At 39.9% G+C, this 27897-nt stretch overlaps 1 protein-coding gene across 1 annotated transcript in view; it reads right to left on the bottom strand.

The window, feature by feature from the left end:
• Positions 1–983: 983 nt before the first annotated feature.
• The window catches only part of LG07H10orf53 (linkage group 07 C10orf53 homolog), a 51671-nt gene continuing 24757 nt past the window's right edge, over positions 984–27897 (bottom strand). The window contains exons 2-3 of the mRNA XM_019730162.1: positions 1717–1836; positions 984–1048 (exon numbers count right to left, since the gene is read on the bottom strand). Of these exons, the coding sequence (XP_019585721.1) occupies positions 984–1048; positions 1717–1836 (185 nt within the window). The remainder of the gene's footprint in view (positions 1049–1716; positions 1837–27897) is intronic.

Genomic DNA, 27897 nt, shown 5'->3' with positions numbered 1-27897 from the left:
CTGAAAGCCCTTCTGTCAACATGTGCCCAGCATCCTCTGTGCAGGAATCCATCTTTCTTCACAAAAGTGTGATGCCTTCCTACCACGACCTCACATGTAACGTCTTTAGATCTGTATCTGCATTGCTCCCCTCTTCTGTACTCTGTAGCTAGGAATATATACTACAGTGTGGTGCATGGAACTGAAAGTAAAAAGAGCGTCATTTTGCTATGGCTGTTTTTATACACTGACCTTAACGGAAACCCTTTCTTAACTCCATGGGGCTGTGTTTTCCTTCAGAGGGACAGGAGAGCCACTTTACCCTTCTGCCCTGGCCTCTTTTGGGCCTTCCTCAGAACAACCTATTGGACTGGCTAATGCAAAAGAAGGCAGATAATTTTCTTGTTTTAAAGGAGAATAACTGAAGGTTTGACTTTAAGTAATTGTCTATTAGCATTTTAAGTATTATTCCTTGGGGAGCAAGAAATCAACCTGTAGGATTAGCCAGGTTTCAAAATACTGACATTAACTTTTGGTTTAGATTTTCAAAGGCCACTGTTCTCTCTTCTGCCCACCCACCCTCTCCTGCCCATCTTTAATTTTACCTGTTCCTAGCTCTTCACTAACTATAGAATGTAATCTCAGATGCTTGTGGCAACTATGGATTATTAGTAACAGATGGAGTTTTGTTATTAGATTGCATTTTATTATTTCCTTCAGCTCAACATTTTATTATTTCCTTCAGCTCAACGTGATATTGGAGGGCTCTCTCTATGGGTTGAGAGTGAGGGATGCTGCAAATGATGTCATTTTATTTTGTTGTGGGCCCTGTTTCCTTGCAGCCAGGTGAGAAACCTTATGTTGTGAAGGACAGGTTGATGTTTCCTCGTTCTGACTGGTAGAGCCCGGCGTCCCTGGCCCAAATGGCTTCTTTCGTTTGTATCACAGAATGGCTGAGGCAGCTGCTGTTCTGCTGACTTGAGATGCCTGTTCCCGCGAGGAGATCAGTAGGCATTTAGTACGGCTAACCTGGCCTCTTGGCACAGAGGGTCTAGTTTACCATCACCTCCTAGGGAAATAGATAGAAATAGATAGAAAATGTACAACTTAATGTCATATAAGACATACATAAAACTTCCACTGGGAGAGTATTTTCAAAGTACACAGGCATGCTCATGGTTAACTAGCCTTTAATAGAGTATTAGTGGATTGCCAAAGCTTTTACTTCTGAGCAGAGTGAGATGCGCCCAATGCCAGCATACCAGGCCAGAAGCTCTCCAGGACAAAGAAATCCTTATACATTTCTGGTAATGCCATGCACTGCTGGCATGTCAACTATGTCTTAGCAAGCCTAGTTAGAATAATCAAATGGAACAAAAACTGTTTTGAAGGCAACTAACAATAAAATGCATTATTAAAATTCAGTTCCACTCTCTTCCCAAAAACAACCCATTACTACCTCTAAATTCCCATCATGTCATTTGAAGTCTAGAGCTAAAATTTCGTTTTCTTTTTGTCCCTCTTCTGTTCCCAGTGTTCTGGGAAGAAGCCATCAAGCACTTACATTGGGGGTGGTTTCGGATATGCTCATTCCCATGCCACAGGGCACAGGGCTGTGAGTAAGAATTTCAGACTCAGAAAGAAACCCATTTTGAATCTGGGCACGACACACTGACCACTTCAACTAGAAACTGAGGATGCTTCAGAGAAAGCAAAACACTGGTTGGAAGCATTTACCAAACTCCAAGTCTTTGATGTTGCATTGGAAGACAACGTCTTCGTTCACCTTGAGTTCTACCACATTCCAGTCTTCTATCTTCTCTAGAATGACCTTGTGTCCATCTTCAGCCAGCACAGCTGGAAAAGATGGAGAGGGAAGTGGTGACATGGCGCAGACTCCAGATTAACCTGATACACAGACGTCCTCATGGATAACAGCAGCTGGTCTGCCCTCCAGTTGTTGGGGGGCTGTAACTCAATTGTCTTGGTGGGCACTTACCTGGTGCTGGTCCCAATGTGCCCTTACCTGTGCTGAGAAGCACAGCCAGAGACCTGAGCATTCCAGGGTTGGTTGCGATTTGCCCCAGACCTATATGATCTGTGAAAATATGTGCTTTATCTAGGAAGAGTTTTTGAGCTTTTTTTTAAATAGAGACAGTACTCAGTGTTGGAGGGGATTTGTGGAACTAATTTCTTACCCTGCTGATGGAAGTATAAATTGATCACCTTTCTGGAGGGCATTTTGGCAGTACATGCCAAAAACCTTTAAAGCCTCAAAAGAATTAGAATTAAAAAATGATTCTAATTTCTGGCCCAGGAACTTGCACTTATAAGAAAGTTTCCTAAGGAAAAAATCAGAAATACAGGCAGATTTTTGCAACAAGACATTTCATTCTGTAGTTTTATAATATCAAAGTAATGTTAATAATTTACACATCCAGTAATAAGGGGATGGTCAAGTAAATAGTGCTAAGCCCACACGATGAGACTTTATTTGGGTATTTCAAAAAATATGTATGAATTTTTTAATAGCAAGAAAAATATTTGTAATATAAGCAAAAATCAGCATGCATTCATATATATTCAATATTAATTAAAATATGTATATATAATAGCATAAAAGAAGAAAATATTCAGTGGTTATCTGTAGTGAGATTATGAGAAACTTTTTTCTCTTTATTCTTTTATCATTTTCCAGATTTTCCATCATAATGAAAAAAAATGTTTTTTTAAAAAGCTAATAGACTAAACTTTTATTCTCACCTTTGGAATCTTCACTTTGGTTATCACTTACTCTTAATGGCTCCTTCCCTAGAGATCAGCTATGGAAAAATCATTAGATTTATTCTCTAATGGGGGAAATGCAAGAGTATCTGGGCTTAGGAGAAATGGTGTGCACTGAACAGCTGAGAGCTCTATTTTTCTCATGCTACACCCTAATTTGCTTGGTGTTAAAGTTGTGTGCTAAATCACCACCTTTGGCAGTCTTCATGCATCAGTGAGAATTTTGGTTAGGATGCAAAGAGAAATCGGATGGAGGTCATGTTTTTTAAAGTCTTAGCACTTCAACCAGTCTTATGTAGAGAAAAGCAGACAGTTATGTCAGTTAACTGTATTTAATTACAGAGACAATTGCTTTTTCAAAGTGTTGGCATGTCCACTTCTTCACCTTTCAATCAGTTCAAGAACACACAGCCCCAACTGTGAACATTTTAATTGCGTGATTTTAATTTCACTTCTGGAAAGGAACTTCACAAAGTAACTCAGTGAGGATCTCCATTAATAAGATAGCACTCCTGGGGCACCCAGTGGAGGCCTTAACGGACCTTGTGTCAGCAAACGCCAATGTCTACAGAACACCTGCATCTTTTTCTTTGGCATATTTATTTTATTGTATCCTATTTAAGTGTCTTGTTCTTAAACATCTTTGGAGGAAGGCACTCAGCTTGGACCAATGACTTGTTTAAAATGGAGCAGTTGACCCATTAGGAATGGCCAGTGGATCACCTATGAAGCATAAATCTCTACAGGCAGAGATTTCTGGGGGTCATATACTCCCCTAGCAGCACCCTCTCAGGAGAGGAGAGGTGTAGCTGGAGAGGGAAAATCCCCAAGTGGGTAGTAGGTAGGAGGCAAATCAGCCCCCACGACCTTGGCTTTTCATTGTCTGAACGTGTTCCTGTACTTCAATATGATAGGAAGAAATCAGGAACAAATCAGCTTCTCCACTCTCACCTTATACCCCACCTCTGGGAGATAGGTGCTATGCCTATCCTACCAACACCCAACACCAACTCTCTAAGGCCTGGGGGTTCTGGAAAGAAGGAGGGCACAGGTTTGGTTTGGGGCTGGTCACTGTGTCTGCAGTGTAACTGAGGAAGGGGTCCGTAAGAGGAGACCCCAGGAAAGTGTGCACCCGGCAACTGCCACGGCCTTTTTCCTCAGTGCCCAATCTGACCGAGCTTCATGGAGCATGTGAGTTTGGGATGTGTTTTGTGAGAATAGCAGCAGCCTTCCATGGCAAGGAGTATCCCAGAAACTGGATTTGATCCACCAAATACCCACCCTGTGGAAGTGGGGTGTGCTGAATAATGGGGAGCTGCCTCATACCTGAGTGAATGGAGACCTATAGAAAGAAATTCTCTGAAGACAGCAAATCCCTCCTCACTTTACCTTGTATATGGTGGTGAAGCACAGGCCCTTGGCGCCTTTCCGGGCATGCCTCCCTCACTGACAACATCCCTCTGCCCCCAAGTGCCCAGTGTTAATAAATCTCATTGAATAAACAAGCTCATGATGGCACTGCACACTTCCAATGACTTTTTTGGACCCTGAGTGACCTAAGACTGATTTTTTGGTAAAGCAATAAGCCACCTAAGAGTCTAGATCATATATCACCCTCAGGACAGCCGTTCCTTCTCATCAGTCCATGATGTGTTGAGCCCAGTGGGTAGGGTGGCCAGTGCAAGCTTAAGGGATCAAACTTGAAGAAGAACCAGAATTCCTGCAGCTCATCCAAATGCCACTTCTCTACATGGAGGACCCATTTGTTCCTATGAGCTGCCATGGGGTTGTCTATTCAAAGAAAGGTCAGATAAATATACTCCATGCAACAAAGTCTTGCAAAGGCAGTGGTTAAACTCCAGCATAAATCAACCCGAAGCTGTAAGGCCACCCGCTGAACGCCTGACTCTTTGAAGTGGCACCTCATTCTTCAAGGGGGATCTGGGTAAACTGAAGGGACACGGAAAAGCCTCCCTCTTCTCAGTGCTGGCAGAACTGTGCACCATCTGCAAATGATGTAAATACTGGTGGTCAGGAAGTCAAGGCAAACAGAGCCATCCCCCCTTCTCTGCTTGGCACAGATGCGATACCAGCGACCACTACTCCGTGCAGCTAATGCACAGTTAGCATCTTAACTAAATACAGGTGGACTCCATGTTTATGGGTCAGTTTCAATTCCTTCTCGTGTCCTTTAGCGGGTCATTTGGCAGACCTAAATACAGCAGGCAAGGAGCAAACCCTGGCCAGGAAAATTGTTCAGAACTTTTTGTTAAGCATTAGTTAGTTTAGTTTCATCAGCACTGAGACCAGAGTGGAGACATTATTGCTGAGCTATTATAATTTGCAGGTAATAAAGAAAGAACAAAAATGTTCTATCACTTAAGGCATAGTAAGTTCAAGAAAGATCAAGCATATTTCCAAAGCCAGCAGGGCTTCAGGACATGATAAAGAGCTATGATTTTTAAAGAAACACACAGAATTCAGACGCAGAGTTTACATATGAGAATCTGCAAATGGACCATTCTGTGTGTGATGTGATCTTAGTGTTGCATCTGCCGTGGTAGGGGTGTGTGGGACAGGGAGGGCAGAGCCGACTCTCCCTGCTTTGCTTTATTAACACCCTGGCATTTGTCACCGGCCCTCAGTAAATGTTGGCTGCCAGTGTAATATGAATTATCATTCAGGAATATACAAAGCTAACTTTCAAAATCAACCACCCGCTGATACCTTGCAATACTCAAGTCTCCTTCAGCCATAAAAATTCTCTCCTTGATCTTCTCAAAATACTCCTCTCCTCCCCTACTGTGGGAAGAGCTGCCTGTGCTCATTGCTTCCTCATCTACTCCCTCCTTTACCTCCTGCAGTTGGAGCCCTTAGCCCACATTCTCCTGAATCTGTGCTCTCAGAGGTGAGGGGCCGTCAGTACATTCAATGGCTCACCCAGTTCTCCCCCCCCCCCTTGGCATATGGACGCACTGACTCATCTCCTTTTTTGCTTCTTTAAAATACTTCTGCTGGCACAAAGAAATATGTTAAACTTCAACTTTTTTTAGATTATAAGTGTCATGTAGCCCCACAATTTTTAAGAAACCTTAAAAATTATTGAAAAGGACAAAAATATTTAAATTGCCCATAATTCTTCCTCCTCCCCCCCTCTGTCTTTTTCAATGGAAGTGGGATCATATGTACATGAAATTCAGAAACATACTTTATCCCTTAACGCAGTCGTGGTGATCCAGCCCTGTCAATATACGTAGATATGATGCATTGCATTTTCTGTGATGGGCGTACTGCCATTTACTCAGCTATTCCTTTTTCTGCTTGTTTCTAATTTTTCATTGTCACCAAGAAAGTTTCAGGAAATATTCATGGGCGTGCCTCCATGTACATATGCTGTGAGTGTGTGTGTGTGTGTGTGTGTGTGTGTGTGTATGTATGTGTAAAATTGAGAAAATTGACCTTTCTGAGCCTCCATTTACTGGATTCTTCAGTATATGGTTAAATTTTAACACACTGCCAAGTTGCCCTCCAAAGTTACGGTGGGGACAGAGTCCCGGAGAGCAGTTTCCAGGCGCTCGGTCTAGGGTGGGGAGGTGGTGGCTCGGGTAGTGAATGACCGTGGACTGTGATTGGTTGGCCGTCAGCTGTAACCGGTTAGCCAATTGGCTATTGATGTAACTGCGGGGCTGCGTTGATTGGTTGGTTGGTTGGCAGGCAGAGAAGTGAATGGCGAACTGTGGATCGTGTGGCTACTACTGCGTGTGTCTCGCCTGGCCGCCAGAGAGAATATAGTGGTATGACTCCCCTATCTATGGCTCCGTGGGTGTTCCTTTTTGGCCTGGCCATATCCTGCATTCTTATGTGGGGAGCGGGACCAGAGGCCCCGCAGGCCGCCCCGCATGACAGTTACTGTGCCAATTTACCCTCCCATCGCAAGTCTTTGAGAACATTCTTTTTCTATGTCTTTGATCAACCATGAATTCATCTTTTTCTGAAGATCACTCCTGCTTACAGTTTCGTGCCCATCAGCCATTTTCATCTTGAAATTCTCCTGTCACTTGCTGCCTGTGCCTCCAGGTTCTCTCCTACCTCTGCACCCTTTGGAGGGACTACTGCCGACGTCCTGCTGTCTGCTGGGTCCTGTCTTTCCTTGCTTCCTCCACAGTCTCATCTCCTGTGGTTCCAGCATTCAGCTCAATGTAGGTTCATTTAAACTAATATTTATTGGTCCTTAAGATATGCCAGGCACAGGCCCAGACACTGGGACACAGCAGAGAACAGAACAGACAAAAATCCCTGCTCCCTTGAAGACTACATCCCAGTAGGAGAGAAATAGGTGAAATATATGTTGTGGTAGATACTTCTGAGCACTAGAAGAACTAACAGAGGAGGGAGGGGAGGGAAGGAAGAAGGAGGCACAGGTGAGTGTTGACATTTTCGATGGGGATGCCCAAGAAAGGCATGTCTGTGGAGGTGACTTTTGAGAAAGACCTGAAGGCTGAGAGAGAGTGAGGAGTGAAGGCCGTTGCAAGAATCTGGAGAAAGAGCATTCCAGGTGGAGCAGCTGCCAAGCCCTGAGGTGAAAGTGCACTAAGAGTGTTCAAGGTCAGTGAGGAGTCTGGTGTGGCTGGAGCTGAGTGAGTGAGGGGAGTAGTGATGGGAGGGAATGAAGTCAGGGGGGTCAGTAAGGGCCTGGAAGACTACTCTAAGTCTTTGGTTTTACCTTTAGTGATCTGGGAGTCACCAGAATGTTCTCAGACTCTCAGGCCATGCTCTGACTCAAGTGGCTTTGGGGGCTGAGAACGGACTTCAGGGGGTGAGGCTGGTCACAGGGAGCTAAGTGAGGAGGCCAGGGCCGTGATCAGGCAGAAGATGATGGCAGCTTGGACAAAGAGGTGGACAGTGGTGGTAGGAAGGGTAAGTCATGGTTGGATTCTGTCTGGATGCTTTGAAGATAGAAATGACAAGATGTTCTGAAGCCTAAATGGGAGTATGAGGGACATAGAGGAGAGAGAGAGATGCCTTCAAGATTTTGGGCCGTAGTAACTGAAAGAATGGAGCTGCTATGAATCGAGATGGAAAGAATGCAGGAGGGGCTGTGTAGGGGTGAGTATTAGGAGGCCAGTTAAAAAATTTTGTATGTGTGCTATTAGCTAACACAATAGAAGAAAAGTAAATAAGAGGTGTATGGACTGGAAAGAGTCAATAAGTGAGCAAGAAATCAAGTGCTGTTATAATACACAACACCATTTTTCTTTTGGGGGCTGCAAATGTCTCTATCTACTTAGAATTATATAAATCACAATGGTGAGCAAATTTGTTTCCTGATACTGAGGAGAAAATATTTATAGATAAAAATACCTACATTATATTACACACACACACACACACACACACACACACACACACACACACACACACAGACCCTCACACCTTTGATGTGGTATTTCTTTGCTCCCTTACCACATAGATCACTCTGTTGCTTTTCATCTCAACTATATCACTTTCATTTACTTGGTGTATAAAACTTTCATATATTGGTATGTGTATTTGGTTTAAAATGTTTAAATTCAGCTTTTGGACTTACATTCAATACTCTGGTATTATCAATGAGGAAAGGCACCCCTATATGTACATTTCTCACTGTTTACATGGTAAGAATGAAATCATCGAAAATATTTTTCCACATTGTTATCCTTATTTGAATGATATTGTGCTGCTCAAATAAATCTGTTGGGACACAGTATTAAATTAAAAAATAAGCTAATGTGGTTGTTGGTAGGTTTCTGAGGTACTAATAATGTACTAATTTCTAATGTGTACTATTCGTTTCTCTGGGTACTCATGGGTGTGCTCGCTTTGTGAAAATTCACCAAGCTATTCACTTGTGATCTGTTTTCTATGTGTATCTTATTTCAACATAAAAATTACTTTAAAAATTAAAAAAAAAAAAGGAGATGAAGAATTATTAAAAAAAAAAAAAAATTGTATATGTTAGTCTGAGGTGCCTACTACATATCCCAATGACAATGAGAGGTCCTGATTGGAGATATAAATTTGTGTCATTAGCATATAGATGTCATGTAAAGTCATAACTACTTCTGACTTAAATCTACCTGAAATACAGAATGTAATTTCTAACCTATTAATATTTCTTAATAATTCATTCTCTCCCATTTTTCCTCCCCAAATCTTTCTTCAGAATTGGTTTCTTAAGAACTTCCTTGATCTCATCATTCTTTAGCTCAAGGAACACTGGCTTCCTTTTGCCAAGGGTAAAACAGACCTGACTCTCTTATTGCACACCTTCCTCTAGGCAGACCCACTGCTTGCTTCTCACCAACATGCCCCAAGCTACTCTGTCCTCCTATTTTTAGTGACCCCCCTCCCAGAATAATAAGAACCAGTGCTCACTGAGCACTTACTACTTACAAGTATGGTGTTCATGACTCTACATGCATTTTCTCATTGGAATTTCGCATCAGTAAATGAAGTGAAATTCAATTCACTTTGGAAAATCCCTATCAGTAAGATAGGGATTTTTTTCCCATTTTACCAATAAGTAAATGGAGACTCAGAAAGGTAAAACAAGTTGATCTTGACTTTGGCCACACAGCTATTAAAAAGTGGAGACCATTTCAAACCTAGGTCAGTTGGACCTCAGAGCCTTGTCGCTGCCAACAATACAAGCAGGAGACAAATGAGCAGGGAGAGGTGACCAGCAGAGCCAACAGGATTTATGTACAAACGAGATGCACAAACTTTCCCCCTAATACTTGTAAATTATAACAAATGTTCATTCAAGTATTCTGCTTTAATATAATTCTTGGTATGTAAACTATCTAATTGAACTCTATACAATCAGGCTGATTGTGACAGTAGGAAGAAACACAATTAAAAAGTGTCTGCAGACATCAGCAAGATGGCAGAGTAGGCAGGCCCAAACTCTCATTCACTCACAGAAACGTCGAAAAAACAACCAGCAACTGTGACAACCAACTTTCTCAGAATTTTGGAAAATAGTAAAAGGTGGCAAACAAGTGAATGCTGAATCATGTAAAAGGCAACTTTAAACTGGTAAGAAAGCATTGTGGCATCTTTTTTTTTTTTTTTTTTATTCTACTCTTGTTGGAAGATTTCTTTCTTTCTTTTTTTTTTTTTTTAAATTAAATTTATTGGGGTGACAATTGTTAGTAAAATTACATAGATTTCAGGTGTACAATTCTGTATTACATCATCTATAAATCCCATTGTATGTTCATCACCCAGAGTCAGTTCTTCCATCACCATATATTCAATCCCCCTTACCCTCACCTCCCCCCCCACCCCCCTTACCCTCTGGCAACCACTAAACTATTGTCCGTGTCTATGAGTTTCTGTTTCTCATTTGTTTGTCTTGTTCTTTTGTTGTTTTTGGTTTATATACCACATATCAGTGAAATCACATGGTTCTCTGCTTTTTCTGTCTGACTTGTTTCGCAAAGCATTACTCTCTCAAGATCCATCCATGTTGTCACAAATGTTCCTATATCATCTTTTCTCACTGCCGAATAGTATTCCATTGTGTATATGTACCACAACTTCTTTATCCATTCATCTATCGAAGGACATTTTGGTTGTTTCCATGTCTTGGCCACCGTAAACAAAGCTGCAATGAACATTGGAGCACACGTGTCTTTATCTCTAAATGTTTTCAGATTTTTTGGGTAGATACCCAGGAGAGGGATTGCTGGGTCATACGGCAATTCTATTCGTAATTCTTTGAGGAACCTCCACACTGCCTTCCATAACGGCTGCACCAGTCTGCATTCCCACCAACAGTGTATGAGGGTTCGTTTTCTCCACAACCTCTCCAACATTTGTTACTATTTGTCTTGTTGATGATAGCCATTCTGACTGGGGTGAGGTGATATCTCATTGTGGTTTTGATTTGCATTTCTCTGATGATTAGTGATGTTGAGCATTTTTTCATATGTTTATTTGCCATTTGTATGTCCTCTTTGGAGAAATGTCTCTTCAAGTCCTCTGCCCATTTTTCAATTGGGTTGTTTGTTTTTTTGTTGTTGAGTTGCATGAGTTCCTTGTATATTCTGGATACTAGCCCTTATCGGAGGCACTGTTAGCAAAAATCTTCTCCCATTCAGTTGGTGGCCTCTTTATTTTGTCAATGGTTTCTTTTGCTGTGCAGAAGCTTTTAAGTTTCATATAGTCCCATTCGTTTATTTTAGCTTTTACTTCCATTGCCTTTGGAGTCAAGTTCATAAAATGCTCTTTGAACCCAAGGTCCATAAGTTTAGTACCTATGTTTTCTTCTATGCAGTTTATTGTGTCAGGTCTTATGCTTAAGTCTTTGATCCATTTTGAATTAACTTTGGTACATGGTGACAAATAGCAGTCCAGTTTCATTCTTTTGCACGTGGCTATCCAATTCTCCCAGCACCATTTATTGAAGAGGCTGTCTTTGCTCCATTGTATGTTTTAACTTCTTTGTCAAAAATTATCTGTCCATATTTATGTGGTTTTATTTCTGGGTTCTCAATTCTATTCCATTGGTCTATGTGTCTGTTTTTCTGCCAATACCATGCTGTTTTGATTATTGTGGCCCTGTAGTACAGGCCAAAGTCAGGAAGTGTGATACCTCCATTATAGTTCTTTTTCTTAAGATTGCTTTGGCTATTCGGGGTCTTTTGTGGTTCCAAACAAATCTGATGATTATTTGTTCTATTTCTTTAAAATATGCCATTGGGATTTTGATGGGGATTGCATTGAATCTGTATATTGCTTTGGGTAATATGGCCATTTTAACTATGTTGATTCTTCCAATCCATGAGCACGGAATGTCTTTCCATTTCTTTGTGTCTTCTTCAATTTCTTTCAAAAATGTCTTATAGTTTTCAGCATATAGGTCTTTCACATCCTTGGTTAAGTTTATTCCTAGGTATTTTATTCTTTTTGCTGCAATTGCAAAAGGAATTGTTTTTGTATTTCTTTTCTGAGATTTCATTGTTAGTATATAGGAAGGCAATGGACTTTTGTGCGTTGATTTTGTAGCCGCAACTTTACTGTATTCGTTGATTGTTTCTAATAGCTTTTTGGTGGAGTCTTTAGGGTTTTCTATATATAGCATCATGTCATCTGCAAAGAGTGATAATTTAACTTCTTCATTCCCAATTTGGATGCCTTTTATTTCTTTCTCTTGCCTGATTGCTCTGGCAAGGACTTCCAACACTATGTTGAAAAGCAGAGGTGATAGGGGACATCCCTGTCGTGTTCCTGAACGTAGAGCAAAGGGCTTCAGCTTTTCTCCATTAATTATGAGATTAGCAGAGGGCTTGTCATATATGGCCTTTATTATGTTAAGGTATTTTCCTTCTATACCCATTTTATTAAGTGTTTTAATCATAAATGGATGTTGTATCTTGTCAAATGCTTTTTCTGCATCAATTGATATAATCATATGATTTTTGTCCTTTATTTTGTTTATGTGATGTATCACATTGATGGATTTCGGATGTTGAACCATCCTTGTGCCCCGGGATGAACCCCACTTGGTCGTGATGAATAATCTTTTTAATGCATTGTTGTATTCGATTTGCTAGAATTTTATTTAGGATTTTTGCATCGGTATTCATTAGAGATATTGGTCTGTAGTTTTCTTTTTTGTGCTGTCCTTACCAGGTTTTGGTATCAGGGTAATGTTGGCCTCAAAAAATGAGTTAGGGAGTACTGTCACTTCTTCAATTTTTGGAAGAGTTTGTGCAGAATTGGTATTAGATCCTCTTTGAAGGTTTGGTAGAATTCACTAGTGAAGCCATCTGGTCCCGGACTTTTGCTTTTGGGAAGGTTTTGGATGACTGATTCAATTTCACTGGTGATCGGTCTGTTTAGATTTTCCAGTTCTTCATGGTTCAGCCTTGGAAGGCTATATGTTTCTAAGAACTTGTCCATTTCTTCTAGGTTGTTGAATTTGGTGGCATATAGTCCTTCATAGTATTCTTGGATGATCCTTTGTATTTCTGTGGTGTCCGTGATAACTTCCCCTTTTACGTTTCTGATTTTGTTAATCAGTGTCTTCTCTTTTTATCTTAGTAAGTCTAGCCAAGGGTTTGTCAATTTTGTTAATCTTTTCAAAGAACCAGCTCTTTGTCACATTAATTTTTTCTATTGTCTTTTTGTTCTCTATTTCATTTAGTTCTGCTTTAATTTTTATTATTTCCTTTCTTCTGCTGACCTTGGGTTTTACTTGTTCTTCTTTTTCTAGTTCTTTAAGGTGTAACATGAGGTTATTTATTTGGGAGTTTTCTTGTTTCTTGAGATAGGCCTGTAATGAGATAAATTTCCTCTTAAAACTGCTTTCGCTGCATCCCAGAAATTTTGGTAGGATGTATTTTCATTGTCATTTGTTTCTATGTATCTTTTGATCTCTCCTCTAATTTCTTCTTTGACCCAGTCCTTCTTTAAAAGTATGTTGTTTAATCTCCATGTATTTGTGTTTTTTCCCGCTTTCTTTTTACAGTTGATATCCAATTTCAAAGCCTTGTGATCAGAGAATATGCATGGTATGATTTCAATCTTCTTAAATTTGTTGAGACTGATTTTATGTCCCAATATATGGTCTATCCTTGAGAATGTTCCGTGTACACCAGAAAAGAATGTATAGTCTGATGTTTTAGGATGAAGTGCTCTATAAATGTCAATTATGTCCATTTCATCTAATGTGTCATTTAGGGCTACTATTTCGTTATTTATTTTCTGTTTGGATGATCTATCCATAGCTGTCAATGATGTATTTAAGTCCCCTAGTATAATTGTGTTTTGGTCAATTTCTCCCTTTAGTTCTGTTAGTAGTTGCTTGGTATACTTTGGTGCTCCCTGATTGGGGGCATAAATATTGATGACTGTTATGTCTTCTTGTTGTACAGTCCCCTTCACCATTATGAAATGTCCATCTTTGTCTCTTGTTATTTTTTTCACCTTGAGGTCTGTTTCATCTGATATCATTATGGCTACACCTGATTTTCTCTGGGTACCATTTGCTTGGAGTGTCAATTTCCACCCTTTCACTTTGAGTCTATGCTTGTCCTTGTAGCTGAGATGTGTCTCTTGGAGACAGCATATGGTTGGGTTTAGTTTTTTGATCCAATCTGCTACTCTGTGCCTTCTTATTGGTGAGTTCAGTTCATTTCCATGTAGGGTGATTATTGATATGTGAGGATTTCCTGTCATTCTATCTTTAGTTTTCTGGTAAGGCTGTGTCTCCATTGTTTCTTTGCCTTTTTGTTGTTGTCTATTATTTCTGTGTGGTGGTATTCTATGATGTTTCCCTCTGTTTCTTCTTTTATTTCAGTATATATTTCAATTCTGGATTTATTTTGAGTGGTTACCCTTAAGTTTATGTAAAAGAAAGTTTGATATTTAGAGTATTCCATTTTCTTCAGCACGCTTACTTTCTCCATTCCCATATTCAAGTTCAGGCCTTTACTCTCCCCCTGTTTGAGTTTTGGTTGCCACAAATTGTCCCTGTTGATGGTGGTCGAATAGCCTCCTTTAGTGTTTCTTGTAATGCAGGTCGTGTATTAGAAAATTCCCTCAGCTTCTGTATGTCTGGAAAGGTCTTTATTCCTCCTTCATATCTAAAGGATATCTTTGCTGGATATATTATTCTTGGCTCATGATTTCTCTCTTTCAATAGTTTGAATATTTGGTTCCACTCCCTCCTGGCTTGTAGAGTTTCTGCTGAAAAATCTGATGATAATCTAATGGGCTTTCCTTTGTATGTTACCGTCTTCTTTTCCCTGGCTGCCTTGAGGATTCTTTCTTTGTCGTTGATTTTAGACAGCTTCAATACAATGTGCCTTGGAGAAGGCCTGTTGGGATTGAGGTAACTAGGTGTTCTATTTGCTTCTTGGATTCGAGGGTCCAGTTCTGTCCACAAATTTGGGAAGTTCTCATCGACAATTTGTTTGAATATATTCTCTGTTCCTTCTCTCTTTCTTCTCCTTCTGGTATGCCCATTATTCTTATATTGCTCTTTCTGATGGAGTCAGAAAGTTCTTGTAGAGTTCTTTCATTTCTTTTAAGTCTCAAGTCTCTTTCTTCTTCTCTCTGTGTCATTTCCAGGTTTCTATCTTCGATGTCACTGATTCTTTCCTCCATCTGGTCAACTCTACTACCTAAGCTGGTTATTTCATTCTTAATTTCTTCTATTGAGTTCTTAATCTCCAGAAATTCTATTTGGTTCTTTTTTAAGATTTCAATCTCTTTCGTAAAATGCTCATGCTGTTCTTTGATTGAGTTTCTGAGTTCCTTTAACTGCCTATCTGTGTTTTCTTGTATCTTGTTGAGTTTTTTCAGAACTGCAATCTTGAATTCTCTGTCATTTAAGTCACATATTTCTGTATCTTTAAGTGCCTTCTCTGGAGATTTTTCACTTTCTTTCTGAGCTATCTTGTTGCCTTGGTTATTCATGGCGATTACTGGTTTACTATTTCTCTTCCTAGACATCTACAGGAGTGACTTCTGCAACAGGTTGATAGAAAGCGGTCTTTCTTTTGTTTGCCAGTACTTGTTGGTAGAATGTTTTATTATTTCTCCAACTGCAACTTATTTTTCTTCTCCCACACAGTAGTGCTATGTTTTCTCTGCACTATTCCAACTTCTCACACAATGGGGGGATTCCCTGGGAGACGGGCTTCTCCTCTGTTAATAGTTCGTCTAGGTCACAGGGCGCAGTGTCCCGGTGGGTATGCGGAGAGCTTTTGATGTTCCAAAGCTCTTCCAGCTCCTGATTCAGAGCCCGTAGGTTTCAGCAGTTCTGTTTACTCCTGCAGGGATCCGCCCAGATAGGTGGGGTCAGAGGCGGGGTGAGTTGTGAGAGGTGGCCCAGAGCAATGGCGGCGACCACCACCACAGCCGGTCCTGCTTCCACAGCTCTCTCCCCTTTGCTGGAACTAGTTGGGCTGTGAAATTGTGTTTGCAGTCCACAGTTCTCAAAACAGCAAATTTTCTGTTGTTTTGATCTGACACTGCTACTGTTTCGCTTTTAGCACCGGGCAGGTGGGGGCGGGGCGAGCTCTGGGAGGGGAGGGAGGGAGCCGCTAGTCTCAGTGCCTAAGGCTCCGTTCTCTGCTCGGCAGTGCGGGCTTAAACCACCGTTTTCAGCCTTTTTCCCTCAGTCTTTTCTCCGAGGTCTCTGCCGTGAGCGTTGGGTTCAGCCGTGTTATATGCTGTCCCCTCAGCCCTGTGGAGCCCTGGCGGAGCCCTAGCAGTCCGAGTTCTTCCCTCTCCCGCAGCTGCGGTAGTTCCGGGAAGCAGCGAGCTCGGCGCACTGAGCTAGGTCTGCGTCCTCCGCCCGCGCGTCTCCGTCTCCGCGCACTTCTCCCTTTCCTCCTCCCTCCACTCGCGCGAATCTCCCACCTGTAGGTGATTTCAGTCGGTAGTGGGCCTCTTCGTGTTGCCTGTGTGCTGTGCAGGGAGTCCTTTGTGGAGTTTTTGTTGTTCGATTCGTTGTAAATTCCAGGGGAGCTTTACAGAGGCTCACCTCACGCCGCCATTTTTCCGGAAGTCCCGGCATCTTTCTTTTGCCACCCCTCACCCCCCACCCCGTCCCTGGCTTGGTGGCAGTCTTGAAGATAGCAGCACAGCAGACCTTAATTGCAAATTCTTGTGTTTGTCAGTTCTAACCTGTCTGGGGGCTACCTAAAGGATTGACACAAGGCGCTAGTCTTCATTTCACCTAACTTGGAACTCACACAGGGTGGAGAATCTGTAGGCAGTGCTCGAAAACACTGTAAGGCAAGTGAAAAATTTATAGCTGTCTGAGCAAAAGGTTATTGAGACATCCAATAAATTTCATAAAGCCTGAAAGGAGATGCTGGGGAGAGAGTTTCTTGGGGAAATTAGAACATTTAAAAGTACTCATGTAGACTAGAAAATTAGAAAGCTAAGTGCATGCCCAGAACAGGATGCACACTCAGAAAAGACCTGGGAAGATCCTAAGCTCTCACCACTGGTTGATCTATAGGCACAGTGAAAGTAGGAAGTAAAAGCTGAGGTATTGTAAATAGCCTGGATAAGTGTTAAAGGAGTGCCTCAATATAGAGCAAATACATAAAGAATGGTGAGGCTTTTTGTTTTATTTTAAAGCTACTGGCATTCATGGAAATCTCTGTTGAAATACTGGCTGAACACGAGCTAAGAACAGCAAATCCTGGGAAATGGGGAGAATCTGATTTTTAGAGTTACCAACTTATCATATGTAAATATCCAGTTTTTAACAACAACAACAAAAATTAAAAAGCATTCAAAGAAACAGGGAAATAGTAGACATTCAAAGGAAAATAATAAATTCACAAAAACTGTCTCTGAGGAAATCCAGACATTAGCCTTAATTTAAATTAACTATCTTAAAATGGTAAAAAGCAAAAGGAAACCATGGACAAACAATGAAAACAAACCAGGGAAATAATGTATGAACAAAATGAGAATATCAATAAAAAGAGAAATTCTAAAAAGAAACCAAATAGAAATTCTGAAGTTCAAAAATACAATACACTAGTCCTCCCTTATCCATGGGGGATACATTCCCAGACCCCCAGTAGATGCCTGAAACTGCGGATAGTACTAAACCTTATATGTACTTCGTTTTTTTCCCTATACATAAACACCTATGATAAAATTTAATTTATGAATTAGGCACAGTAATAGATTAACAAAAGTGCTTAATAATAAAATAGAGCAACTATAATAATAGACTATAATAAAAGTTATGTGAATGTGATCACTCATTTCAGGGGATCCCTTGCTGAAGTCTTCGTATAGGCTCAGTGCTTTCTGGTACAACAGTTGCTATCAATTGGAATATGTTTTCTGTTCCTGTCTTCCACCCACAAATTTAATTTCCCATCTTGACTAAGTACTTATCACGCACTGTGATTGTAACTTTTGTAGTTTGAGGTGCAGCAGCAAAATTAGCACAAATTTCTTTTCCCTTTTTCACAATTTCACATAGAGAAGATTTATTTTTACCATAGATCTTAGCAACCTCAGCATATGATTTTCTTTCTTTCCTTATTATTAAGTTGAGAACTTTCACCTTTTTACTTAAAGGAAGTAATTTATGGCTTCTCTTTGGCATATCTGGGTTGCTAGCATCACTACTCTTGCACTCTGGGGTCATTATTAAGTAAAATAAGGGTTATTTGAAAACAAGTACTGCAATGCCATAACAGTTGATCTGATAGCTGAGGCAGCTATTAAGTGACTAACAGTTGGGTAATGTATACAGTGTGGATACACTGGACAAAGGTGTGATTCATATCTGGATGGGATGGAACAGGGTTGTAGGAAATTTCACCATGCTACTCAGAACAGTGCTCAATTTAAAACTTATGAATTGTTTATTGAACTTTTTATTTCTGGAATTTTCCATTTAATATTTTGGACTGTGGTTGACCACAGATAAAAGGGGACTACAATAACTGAAAAGTAAAATTCACTAGAGAGAGATTCAGCAATATATTTGAGCAGGCAGAAGAAAGAATCAGTAAACCAGAAGACTGGACAATTGAAATGATTGAGTCCAAGAAACAGAAAGAACAAAGAATAAAGAAAAGTAAGTGAACAGAGCCTAAAGAACCTGTGGGACATCATTACACATACCAACATACACACAATGGAAATCTCAGAATGAGAAAAGAGGAAGGGGCCAGGTTGAAAACTCCCCAAATTTCATGAAAGATGTAAAAATACATATTCAAGAAGCTCAACTAACTGCAAAAAGGATTGATATAAAGAAATCCACACTGAGCTGCATTATAGTCAAATTGTCAAAAGACAAAGACGAAGAAAGAATCTTGAAAGGAGCAAAAGAAAAGTGACTTGTCATGTATAAGATTAGCAGCTCAGTGATTTCTCATCAGAAACCATGAAGGCCAGAAGGCAGCAGAATGACATATTTAAAGTACTGAAAGAAAAAACTTGTGTTGGTCAGAGTTCTCCAGAGAAATAGAACCAACAGGTTATATATAGACAGAGAAAGAAAGAGAGAAAGAGATTTATTTTAAGGAATTGGGCTAATATAATTGTGAGGGCTGATAAATCTGAAGTCTGAAGGAATGGCAATACAGGTAAGAGTTGATATTGCGAATGATTCTGAATCCCACCAGTCAGGAAGGCTGGAGACACAGGCAGTGGTTCTATGTTGCAGACTTGAGGAGAATTTCTTCTTATTTGGGCAAACTCAGTCTTTTCTCTTAAGGCCTTCAACACATTGTGGAGGATAATCTGCTTTATGTAAAGTCTATTGATTGTAAGTGTTAATCACATTTGAAAAATACCTTCACAGCAACATCTAGACTTTTGTTTGATCAAATAATTAGGAACCATAGCCTACCTGAGAGTTGACACAAGAAACTAACCACCACAATTGTCAATCATGAATTGTATGTATGTCAAAATTGCCCTTCAAGAATGAAGGAAAATTTAAGACATTTCCAGATAAATAAAAGATGACAGAATTTGTTGCTAATAGGAGATCCAGTCAAGATGGTGGAGTAGGTAAATACTGTGCTTATGTCCTTTCACCACCATATCAAAATTACAACTAAACTACAAAACAACCATCACTGAGAATTGCCTGAAATCTAACTAAACCTCAGACCTACAACTAAGGATATAAAGAAGAAGCCACCCTGAGACTGGTGGAGGGGTAGAGACATAGAATGGGCTGGTCCCACATGTGTGGGTGACCATTAAAAATTGGGAGGGATATCTTGACTGTGGAGGTCCACCCTGGAGGAGCAAGGAGTCCCAGCCCCACACAAGGCTCCCCAGCCCAGGGTTCCAGTGCTGGGGAAAGATCGTAGGTGAGTGAGAAAGAGGGCAGCTGAAGTTCCAGGTACTCCTCTTAAAGGGCCTGCACCTAGACTTACTCTCTGATGGACTCACTCGCTCTAAACTCCAGAGCTGGGGCAGCAAATCGAAAGGCACCAGGAACATGCCAAGTGGAACTGAATTGTCTGGTTTCAGGGTGAGGCCTGGAGGGGCAGCGTTCTTCCAGATGGAGAAGCTGGCAGAAACCATTGTTTCTTTGTGGAGCTCTCCGAGTGTGCAGATGCAGGTGGTTGTCATATCTGAGTCTCCATTAGCCTGGCTAACACTGTTCATTCGCCATGATTCCCTGAGACCCTTCCCCACCCAACTTTTGGGCACACTCAAGCTGCTTCCAGTGGCTTTTCCATATAAATGGCTTGTCTTGGCTCATGCTGCAGACTGTCCTAAAATCTCTCAAAGGTTCACAAAACTTGAACAAGCATCATCTTCCTTTGGTGTGTCCCATACATCTGGCTGAACAGCCATAAGCCCAGCACTAGTGATAGCTGGTGTCGGTTCATGGCTTGGCCTCTCAAGGCACTTCCAAGCCCAGAGCGAGCAGCGGCCATCTGTGGATTGCTTTGTGGCTCATGTCATATTGCCTTGGGCATGGCATGGGCTGCAGCTGTAATTGGCTTGTGGTGGGGCCCCTCCCAGGAGGCCTCCAGTCTGGCACATCTGGTGGTCAACTTTGGACCCAGCCAGAGCATCACCTGGCAGCCTTTGTGTACAACACACCCAAAGGATGCACTGGGCAGGCACCAGAGCCCTTCTAAAGCAAATCCTGCTCTGTGGGGTCAGCCCTGCACCACAGCCCTTCCAATGTAGTCACAGCCAGTCCTCACAACCAATCTACTTGAGGATTAATCCTTTCCATTAATGTGCAAACACAACCAAGACTCAACTACATCAGGAGGGCACCAACAACCCACACAAGGGACACACCTGGAGTACCCAGTTCAGGTGATCAGGAAGACTGTGCCTCTAAGCCCCACAGTACACCTACTATATAAAGCCACTCTACTAAGACCAGGAGGCATAGCAGCCCTACCTAATACACAGAAACAAGTACAGAGAGGCAGCCAAAGAAGGGGGACAAAGAAACATGTCCCAAATGAAAGAACAGGCCAAAGCTCCAGAAAAAGAACTAAACAAAATGGAGAAGAGCAATCTACCAGATGCAGAGTTCCAAACAATCATTATAAAAATGCTCAATGATCTCAGGGAGAACTTCAATAAAGAGATACGAAATATAAAAATGGAGATAGAAAACAAAGAAATAAAGAATACAATGACTGAAATGAAGACTATATTAGAGGGAATCAACAGTAGATTAGATGAAACAGAGGACTGAACCTGTGATTTAGAATATAAGGTAGCAGAAAACACCCAATCAGAACAGCAAAAGGAAACAAGAATCCCCCCCCAAAAAAATGAGGAGAGTTTAAGGGGCCTCTGGGACAACATCAAGCATACCAACATTTCGTCATAGTGGTACCAGAAGGAGAAGAGAGAAAGCAAATAATTGAAAACCTATTTGAATAAATAATGACAGAAAACTTCACTAACCTGGTGAAGGAACTAGATATACAAGCCCAGGAAGTGCAGAGAGCCCCAAACAAGGTGAACCCAAAGAGGCCCACACCAAGACACATCATAATTAAAATGCCAAAGGTTAAAGACAAAGAGAGAACCTTAAAAGCAGCAAGAGGAAAGCAGTTAGTTACCTACAAGGGAGTTTCCATAAGATTATCAACTGCTTCCTCAACAGAAAGTTTGCAGGCCAGAAAGAATTGGCAGGAAATATTCAAAGTGATGAAAAGAAAGGTCCTACAACCAAGATTACCCAGCAAAACTATCATTTAAAATAAAAAGACAGATAAAGAGATTCCCAGACAAGAAAAAGCTAGAAGAGTTCATCACCATCAACCAGAATTACAAGGAATCTTAGAAGGACTTCTTGAAGAAGGAGAAGAAAAAGGAGAAGGAGAAGAAGGAGAAGGAGAAGGAGGAGGAGGAGGAGATGGAGGAGGAGGAGGAGATGGAGGAGGAGGAAGAAATGGAGGAGGAGGAGGAGATGGAGGAGGAGGAGGAGGAGAACAATAACAACAACAGATCAAAAATATGAAAATAAAGTGGGAAAAACTACATATCTATCAGCTATTACTTTCAGTGTAAATGAATTAATGTTCCAATCTAAAGACAGAGTGGCTGAATGGATAGGAAAACAAGACTCTTAAATATGCTGCCTACAAGACACTTGCTTCAGATCAAAAGACACACACAGACAACATAAAGGAGTGAAAAAGTAAGTCATGGGGATATAACGTATAACATAGGGAATATAGTGAATAATATTGTGATACTGTGGTACAGTGTCAAATGCTTTCCAAACTTATCATGGTGATCACTTCTTTAGGTATATAAAAGTTGAATAACTATTGTGTACACTTGAAACTAATATAATATTGTATGCTAGCTATATTTTAATAAAAATCTTTTTAAAACATTTTGTTGCTAATAGACCCTTCCCTACAAGAAATGCTAAAGGAAATCCTTCAGGCCAAAATGAAAGGACACTGGAGAGTAACATGAATTCATATATAAAGAACTAAAGGACACTAATAAAGGTAGCTACAGAGGTAAATATAAAAGCAATTGTTACTGCATGTTTGGTTTTTAACTCCTCTTTTTTTCCCTATATGATTTGAAAGGCAAATGAATAATGCCATAACTATAAGTCTATGTTAATGGGCACATAATATATAAAGATGGCAATAACAATATAAGATGTATAGAAGCAAATTGTTCACCAGTGAAAACTAAGTTGGTATTATTTAAACTAGGTTGTTATAAGTTTAGAATATTTTTTGCAACCCCCAAGGTAACCACAAAGGAAATAATTTAAAAATATACTAACATGGAAAGGAGAGGAAATAAAAATGGTACATAACAAAAAAATCAAATAAATTTTTTAAACAGAAAATAATGGAGAAATTGAGGAAAAATATAAGATATAATATACAGACAACAATAGCTAAATGTCAGGAGTCTTCCTTATCAGTAATTACTTTAAATGTAAATAGATTAAACACTTTAATGAAAAGGAAGAGATTGGCATAATGGATAAAAAACACAATCTATTCATATGCTGTCTACCAGAGACTTACTCTAGATACAAAGACACAAAATGGTTAAAAGTGGAAGGATGGAAAAGACATTCTATGTAAATAACAACTCAAAGAGAGTCAGGTTATCTATATTATTATTAGGCAAAATATATTTTAAGTTAAAAAGTTTACAAGAGCCAAAGAAGGACATTATATATTAATAAAAGTTTCAAGGCATTAAGGAAATGAACAATTATACACATATACACACCTAATGAGCAAGCCCCAAAATGTATAAAGCAACAATTGACAGAATGGAAAGGGGAAATAGTTTTACGATAATAGCTGGAGACTTTGACACATCACTTTCAATAATGGATAGAACATCTAGACAGAATACCAAAAGGAAATAGAGGACTTGAGCAGCATTGTAAACAAGCTAGACCTAACATACATAAATAGAACACTCCACCAAAGGCAAAGTAAATATTCTTCTCAAGTGCATATGGAACATTCTCCAGAATAAGCTATATTTTAGGCCACAAAACAAGTCTAAATAAATTTTAAAACAATAAGATCTTACCAAGTATCATTTGTGCTCACAAAGGAATGAAACTATTATAGAAATCAATAACAGAAGGAAGTCTAGAAAAATCACAAATGTTTGGAAGTTAAACAACACATTCTTGAACAACCAATGAGTCAAAGAAGAAATCACAAGGGAAATTAGAAAGTATCTCAAGATGAATGCAAAGAAAAACACAACATATTAAAACTTACAGGATGCAGTGAAAGCAGACTCAGAGGGAAATTTACAGCTGTAAATGCCTACACTAAAAAAGAAGATTTCAAATCAATGATCTCATTATACAGCTTAAGGAATTAGAAAAATAATTGTAAACCAAACCCAAAGCTAACAGAAGGAGCAAAATAATAAATATTAGACTGGAGATAAATGAAAAAAACAATAGAAAAAAATCAATAAAACCAAAAGTTGGTTCTTTGAAAAGATCAAAAAAATTGACAAATCTTCAACTAGACTAAGAAAAAGGAGAGAAGACTCAAATAACTAAAATAATAAATGAAAGAAGGGACATTACTACTGCCTTTACAGAAATAAAAAAAGGGTTATAAGAGAATACATAAATAAAAAGGGTTATTATAAGAGAATATTTTTAACAACTATAACTAACAAATTGGATAATTTAGATGAAATGGACAAATTCCTAGAAACACAAAACCACCAAAACAGTTTTAAGAAGAAATAGAAAACCTGAACAGACCTAAAACTAGTAAGAAGGGTGAATCAATACTCAAAAACTCCCCAACAAAGAAAAGCCCAGGACCAGATCAGTGAATTCTACCAAACATTTAAAGAAGAATTAATGCCAGTCTTTCTCAAACTCTTTCAAAAATTGAAGAGAAGGGAACATTTCCAAACTCATTATATGAGGCCAGTGTTATCTTCATAGCAAAGCCAGATGAATACACCATATAAGAAAAGGAAACTACTGACCAATATCCCTTATGAATACTAATGCAAAATCCTTTACTAAAAACTAGCAAACTGAATTCAGCAGTGTAGTAAAAGGTTTGCACACCACGACCAAGTGGGATTTACCCCAGGAATGCAAGGGTGGCCCAATATATGGGAATCAGTAAATGTAATATACCTCATTAATAGAATGAAGGAAACAAAAGCACATCATTATCCAGTTGATTCAGAATAAACATTTGACAAAAATCCAACATTTTTCATGATAATTGGATAGCCACGTGCAAAAGAATGAAACTGGACTGCTATTTGTCACCATGTACCAAAGTTAATTCAAAATGGATCAAAGACTTAAGCATAAGACCTGACACAATAAACTGCATAGAAGAAAACATAGGTACTAAACTTATGGACCTTGGGTTCAAAGAGCATTTTATGAACTTGACTCCAAAGGCAATGGAAGTAAAAGCTAAAATAAACAAATGGGACTATATGAAACTTAAAAGATAAAAAACAACAACAACTGGGAGTAGAAGAAAACTTCCTCACTACAATAAAGCCCATATATGAAATAACGACAGCTAATGTCATGCTCAGTGGAGAAAGACTGAAATCTTTTCTCCTAAAATCAGGAACAAGACAAAGATGCCTGCTTTTACCACTTGTATTCAACACAGTATTAGAACTTCTAGCTAGTTAAATTAGGCAAGAAAAAAAAAAAAGGCTTTTAAATTAGAAAGTAGTAAATAAAACTACCTCTATTTGCCAAAGGCATGATCTCATGACTTTACACGAGTATCTAGAATATCCTAGTGTCCACAAAAACACCTTTTGAGTTAATAAACAAAATCAGCAAAGTTTAAGGATACAAAATCAATACACAACAGATCAGTTGTATTTCTATATACTAGCAATGAACAATCTGAAAAGGTAAGTAAGAAAACAATTCCAATTACAATAGCATCTAAAAGAACAAAACACTTAGGAAAATATTTAACCAACAAAATGCAAATCTCGTACACTGAAAACTACAAAAATTGCTAAAAGAAATGAAAGAAGACCTATATAAATGAAGAGCTATCCCATGTGCATGGATGGAAAGACTTAGCATTGTTAACATGACAATACAGTTGAAACTTAAACAACACAAGTTTGAACTGTGTGGATTGTTTTCAGTACATATATAGTCAGACCTCCATAGCATCTGCAGATTCAGCCAACTGCAGATCGAAACAGTATTTCCTCCTGTGTTTGGAAGTCAGAAGATGTGGAGGGTGGACTGTGTGCATTGTTCTGTGCCATTTTATATAAGGGACTTTAAGATACACAATTTGGGGATCTGTGTGAGGAGGAGTTTTGGAACCAATCCCTCACAGATACTGAGGGGTAATTAAGTTTTTGAGGAGTCAAAAGTTATATTGGATTTTTGGCTGCGTGGTGGGTCATCACCCCTAATCTCTGCATTATTCAAGAGCCAACTGTAGGAGTGACATCATAGGAATGACAAGAGTGAGGTGGGCTTCTTGAGCTCTCCTCCGGAACTTACTACAAATTGAACATCTATAACCCATCAAAGGACTCTCTGCTCATTACACAGAACAGCTAAGAGATTCGCATGAGGATTATTTGAAGGTGGGCAAACCGGGCGAGCAGGGGAAGAGGGAAGGGAGCAGTGTGGAGACAAGGCTGCATCCGTGGCTGCAGGGACATGGAACCTCAGGATGCAGACCAGAGATTGCACCAGCCAGACTCTGGGCTCTTTACCTGTACCCCACAGCAGATCTCTCCTGCCAAGAGAACAGCACATCCAGCGTTTGAGACAGTAAACTCAGCTGAGATCTCCACCTGGGCCCTAGGTCAGACATAAAGACAAAAAGCAAATGCCATACCTGGGCCCCTCCCCTCAGAGTCTCACCCTTCCAGAGTCTCAAGCTGGTCCCTGAGCTGAAGAGTAGTGTCAGATTACAGAGGAGCTTTGGTGCTCAGGATCTGGAAAAAGGTGGTTTGCAGCTGTGACCTAGGGAAGAGGCTGGGAAGAGTGTGACACTACTGGGCTAGGAGACAGAAGACTCCTCTATCCCCAGCCCTCACCTTTTCTGGCCTGCCAGTGGCAGGGCAATTACAACTGCTGAGACACACCCAGGGGTCAGCAGCAGGTGGCAGAGGCAGCTCTGGGCTTTCAGCAGCTCAGAAATCTTGTGCCCTCCACACCCCCAGATGGAAGAAGTGCCATAAGACCCAGGAGACCTGGGCACAGGGAAGAAGCCTACCTCCTGGTGGCTGGCTGTGGTGCTCTCAGTGCCCATTTGTGTGCAGGCAAGAGCAGAAACCGCACTGACTTTGTAAAAACTACCAACCACACCCCATAGCCCCACTCATCTAGAACTGCAGTGCCAGGGTCACTCTGGACACCAGGTGGACAGCTCTGCTTCCACCAGATGCAGAAGAGTCTTTGTACAGCAGAGGACAACCTGGAGATAGGCTGGTTGGCTTAAGCCAAAACTGGCACTGCTTGTTTTGTTTTTGTTTTCTATTTTACTATTATCATGAATTTTAGTGTATATTCTCATTTCTCTCACTTCTTTTCTTTTTTCTTTTCCTTGCTCAATTTTTCCTCCCTCTTTTCATTTCTCTGTATTGATTTTTTTTTTTTTTTGTATTTTTGATATTTTTGTCTGTGTTGAACATTGGTTATTGGTTGTTTTTACATGTGAGTGTATTTGTTTTTTTCTTTGTTGTTGCTGTTGTTGTTATGCTTGTTGATTTGTTTTGAACTGAAATTGCCCTACACCAGGACCCAGCCCAAGAGGCACAAGATTCAACACACCCAGAGGGAATTCTCTATAGGCACAAGAACCCATATGGCCCAACCCATATCACACAGCAGCTTATCCACTGTGGGCATAGACAATTCTCACAACTAGTCAGCCTAGAAGTCAATCCCACCTACTGAGAAACCAAAAGCAATTAAAGTTCAACTTTAATAGGAGAATACACACAGCACAGGGGAATAGGAAAGTGGTGTAATTCAAATATAAAGGACACATACTACGTAACACCACTCAGCATAGACTGAGAAAACTAGGAGATCTGCCTAATATATCAAAGCAAACACAGAGAGTCAGCCAGAATGAGGAAACAAAGAAACATCTCCCAAGTAAAAGAAGAGATGAAATCTCCAGAATTGGAACTAAATGAAATAGAAGTAACCAATCTATCAGAGACAGATTCAGAACACTGATGATAAAAATGTTTAAGGAGCTTAGTGATGACATAAAGAAGGATAGAAAAATCATAAAGAACAACCAGTTAGAACTAAAGAATACAATAACTGAACTAAAGAACACACTTGAAGGAATCACCAGCAGGTTAGATGAGGCAGAGGATCGAATCAGTGATTTAGAAGACAAGTTAGCAGAGATCACCTAAGTGGAACAACAAAAAGATAAAAGAATAAAAATCAATGAAAATGGTTTAAGAGATCTGTGGGATAACATCAAGGGCAACAACATGTACATCATAGGAGTACCAGAAGGAGAAAAGAGGAAGCAAGGGATCAAGAACATATTTAAAGTAATAATGACTGAAAACTTCCCTAACCTGGTGAAGGAAATTGATATACAAACCCAGAAAGTGCAGAGTTCCAACCAAGAAGAA

Source organism: Rhinolophus sinicus, linkage group LG07 (assembly GCF_036562045.2).
Source record: "Rhinolophus sinicus isolate RSC01 linkage group LG07, ASM3656204v1, whole genome shotgun sequence".
NCBI lineage: Eukaryota > Metazoa > Chordata > Mammalia > Chiroptera > Rhinolophidae > Rhinolophus > Rhinolophus sinicus.
Note: the sequence above shows the minus strand (reverse complement) of the source record. Positions and strands in the feature narration are given on the sequence as shown.